The 4,537-nt window shown below is 41.3% G+C and overlaps 1 protein-coding gene across 1 annotated transcript in view; it reads left to right on the top strand.

The window, feature by feature from the left end:
• Positions 1 to 4,155, top strand: part of LOC138024625 (MFS-type efflux pump MSMEG_3705-like) — an 11,332-nt gene extending 7,177 nt beyond the window's left edge. The window contains exons 5-6 of the mRNA XM_068871850.1: positions 292 to 603; positions 3,370 to 4,155. Coding sequence (XP_068727951.1) covers positions 292 to 603; positions 3,370 to 3,780 — 723 coding nt within the window. The 3' untranslated portion in view covers positions 3,781 to 4,155. The remainder of the gene's footprint in view (positions 1 to 291; positions 604 to 3,369) is intronic.
• The last annotated feature ends 382 nt before the right edge of the window (positions 4,156 to 4,537 follow it).

Raw genomic sequence — 4,537 nt, 5'->3', positions numbered from 1 at the left:
TTAACTCTATGCAGTGCTGTGGAATTAGTTTGCTGGGAAACAATATAGGATTCATATTTTACATGTGATTTGTTTCTTAAGGAAGGGCAGAGGCCTACTGGATGGGCTCAGTAATCACCTTTCTTTTGTTGTGGAATTTCAAAAGGGGCTCTTAGGAGACAAAGTTAAAAAATTGAATGGGTTAATTTTGACATCATAAAAGTTGAAATATTGTGGCCCCTGGCTCTTTGCATTACTTCGCTATCTTGCCTGGTTTTCACACAGTATTGTTTTTTCCAAACTCTTGCACAGAGTGTGGCCAGCCCCAACAAAGGAGAGTGGTTAAAAGAGAAGTTTTTACTACTGTGCAAAACATTCACGCAGCCTTCACTGATCATCTTGTTTATTGCTGGTTCTGTAAGAAATGCCGGAGGATATGTGTGGGCATATAACACTCAGCCATACTTCAACAAATATTATCCTAACACCAATGTTGGAGAGTACATGAGCTGGATACCTCTTGTTGGTGGAAGTCTGGGTGTGGTGCTGGGAGGGTTCATCTCTGATCGCCTGATAAAGAATCGAGGGTTTTATGCGAGGGTCTGGGTCCTAGTGTTCAGTCAGGTAAGATTTGCGTGTTTTGTTTCAAGGTTAGTTCCAAAAGTGTTGGATCGTAAATGGCCTGGCCTATGGTTGCCCACATTAAATACCATGACGACCTATCGAATTTGATACTGTCAAAGATTAATTTATTGGGTTAGTTTAGTTCAGAGGCTAATTTCCAAAATTCTACGTAATAACAAGGCTCAACTGGTTATTTTTGGTTTGCATCCACGTGATGAGACGGCCATGTTGGTGTGTACAAAACAATAGAAAATGGCCTCACAAGTTTTGCATAATAATAGAGTCAAATTCCCAAAGGACATTTTAATGCATTGTTCTGTACACCAACATGGCCGCTGTGACATCAGATGCAAACCATCAATTACAGACGTGAGTTTTACCTAAACAAACGAACAACACTTTTGTCTCTCTAATTAAAACAAAATATGCCTGTGACAGGTGTCGTTGCTATCGGAACTCTTACATCAAAGGGGCACATCAATGCGAAAACTACACTTAAATCCTGCGACGCAAACACAAGAGCAAGCATAAGTAGCTTATGCTAGTGAAAACGAACGTCGACATAAGCATCAAAATCAACCTCGGCATCCTACACTTTGTTCAAATGCTAAGACGCCGGGAATCTGGAACGAGTGCTTTAGTTGGCCTTACGTAGCAAATTCCTTGTGCTTATGCTGTGTTTCGTTTTCACACAACGTAAGCGAACGCAGGCATAAGCCCAAGCACAAGAAAAAGGAAACATTTTGGTGCTTGTGTTAACCCCGTTTTCACTGTGAAATAAGCGCTCTTATGTTTGCACTTGTGCTTGCGTGAAAATCAGGCTTCACTAATCGTCTTTCCGGTTTAGTGTTCAGGCTATTTTTTGTCTCGGCTTAATTCTGTCATATTCTTCTCCAGGAATGTCTGAGTCTTATGAAGGCTCAGTTCTTTGCTTGAAGTGCTACTATGATCAAAAAATCGTTGTCTTTTTTTCTTCAGATTTTGAAAGCGTGTTCGCTTAACACCTGACTGACAAAAGGTTGAGCTTTGATTTTTATCCAAAGGCTGTTTATTTTGGAAAAACCTCAAATAAAAGTGACCACAACCAGGTTTTCTGAGCCCGCAAGACTGAGCACCCCCAGCAAACCATTGTTTTAACGAAAACCGCTGGTCAGCAACCTTGGTTCTGGTCATTGTGCTGTCTAAGGTCTTCATTTATTTTGAGTGTAAGTTTTGAATTTCACGGTCCGCCGATTGGACACCAGAGGGTTGGATTTAGGGAAAAGTGACGTCATTTACTCACTATCTTAAAATTCCAGCGTGGTAACACAACTTATTATACATGCAAAACACGAGTTTAAAATCTCAAAGCCCGAAACGCCCGTGCTGTATATTAATTCAGCCGCGTACACACGCGTTGCATTCTTAAACTAGTGAGTCTTTGACGTCATTTTCTCCTCGACCCAGCTTTCCCAAGATTTTAAAGTTAGTAATGGCGGATCAATAAATTACAGAATGCCAGTTAAAATAATCAGGTGCCTTTTTAAAATCAGAACTTAAAACTGGGGTCAGTTATTGTTTAGTTAACACACTTTTGAAAATCCTAAGAAAAAGAATTGTTGTTTTGGTCGTAGTAGCACTTTAAATAGACCAAATCAATGTTGTGCCCAATTCCAGGTATTTCCACACCATTTAAATGTGAATGCTACATTTTGATGGAAATACAATACACAAAGAGTCTTAACCCCGGGAGATTTGAATTGGGTATAACATTGGACGTTGTTATACAGTAACTAGAGACACATAATCCGTCCAGGCGAATTATGCCTCGTGTTATTCGTCTAGTGTAAAGACGGGACGAACTATATCAGACGCATTTTCCGTCTGGGCGGACAACGGAAGATTATTCGTCCAGTCGGATAATGCGTCTTGTGCCCGTCTTTATGCTAGAGACACGTAACCAGACGAACAGCAAATGTTTACCCAAGTTTGTCCAAAAGGATAATGCGTATAAAATGGTATAATGGTATAAAAACAGCGATTGAGTTAGGCGATTTGGTGTGTTCCTTGACAGATACTGAGTCCCTAATCAAAAAGGCTTGGATCTCGTTATCCCGTCGTTAGAGTGAATCATTTCACCTCAGTACATCAGCGTCCTAAGATGTTCCTAAAAGGTTACCCCAAAATTCTCTCCTGGAGCGTTGGATTTAAAGGAATTTCCATTTTCCTGAGGAAAAAAAATCGTTCATTTTGATACCCTGTTAAGTTTCCTTTTACGTTCTGAAAAATCGAAGGGACTGGAAAATCCCAAGCTTAGGTCCAAATGAAGTTGCCTTGGTTCCTTCTGCAGGTACCGGAGCACAGATTACGTAAAACAAAAGAAACAAAAGACAGAAAACAAAACAACTCCAAATAAAGACTACTCCCTAGTGACCAAAAATACAATGCTTTCCGGTACATGCAGAAAGACCCGTTGCCTTGGTACAGTTGCCAGTTTTTGGTGGAATTTCCAGCGCTCAAAATGTGATTGGCTTGTGCGAAAAAGGGGTGAGCTGAACAAAGATGTACTGAGTAGGAGGGGGAGGGGAGCACAAGTAAGGCCTTCCCTCAGTAATCTGTGTAACGTGTTAGCGCAAGCTCTGATTGGTGAGTCTGAGAGGTGTTAATTGAGGCATGTCTGGTGCGCGAATTTAGTGCAAGGCTCGATTTGCCGTTTCTAAGTTTACATCATCATTCCATATCGATTCTTTTCATTTTTGAAAATGATTTTTTTTTCTCTCTTTTTAGGTAATTGCCGCCCCATTTGCAGCCGGAGCTCTGTTTTTAAAACCACCCCTGTCATTTATCAGCTTAATTCCATCAAACATCATCGGTGAAATGTGGGTGGGTGTAACACTGACAGTGGTAGTCGAACTGGTTCCCAACACAATCCGCTCACCCGCAATCGCTGGGTATCTTTTCGTCATCTCGATCATTGGCGGGAACGTGCCATTGCTTGTGCCACCACTCAAGAAAGTCACCACTTTTCGTACAGCACTCTACATCCTTTTCCCCGGATTGTACTTGCTGAGTTCTGTATTGTTCTTGTTGACTTTGTTCTCGTTGAAGCGGGACTTAAGACGCGTGCAACTGGACGAGGAAACGAGGCCGCTGCTGCCCGAAACACCCACTTTCGACCAGCCAGGGAAGAGAGTTTAAAAGGGGCGAACCAAATTAATGACCGGCATTGTCGCGAAACCGTAAGCACATCTGGACGTGACGTGTTCCTTTTCATGGAGAAACGGCTGAGCCGAGATGTACGAAACATAATTTTTTAAAACTGAGTTCTGCAAGAGCGATTGCTTGACTTTCGAGGCTTTGAGGAACACGCTAGTTATAGTTTCCAGAGAGGCGTCTACTTTATACTGTTTTTGTGAAGCTTTAATTTATTATGCCAAAAAATAATTTTTTTTACAGACTTATAGAAAATGCCAAGGTAAAAACAAGTAAATTATTCCAATTATTTAAAAAAACTGTCATGGAGAAAACATAACTTTTTCTTACTTTAGCCAATTTGCCCTTAAACTTCTTGGTGGGAATTACCGACTTGAAATGTGTAAGATCAGTTACGTTATTCAATAGATGGTTTTCACCTGACATCACAGCAGCCATGTTGGTGTACAGAACAATAGAGAAAAAAGTCTTTTGGGAATTTGAGTCTATTATAATGAAAAACATGAGCCATAATTTGCTATTGTTTTGTACACCAACATGGCCGTCTTATCACGTGACTGAAAACCATCTATAGGCTCCATTACCAGCCGCTGTATCGGGAAAGGGAACCACCCTTCTCCTCCCCGCGAGGGGCTCTCTGAGTGAGAAACGGAGACCGGAGTCGATAGAGTGGCGGAAATCGAGCCTAGAGCGAGTTTCAGTCGAGTGTCGTAAAACTAAAGTAATTACTTTGGCCAATCAA

Source organism: Montipora capricornis, chromosome 2, assembly GCF_036669925.1.
Source record: "Montipora capricornis isolate CH-2021 chromosome 2, ASM3666992v2, whole genome shotgun sequence".
Lineage (NCBI taxonomy): Eukaryota > Metazoa > Cnidaria > Anthozoa > Scleractinia > Acroporidae > Montipora > Montipora capricornis.
This window is presented reverse-complemented; position numbering and strand designations above follow the sequence as displayed.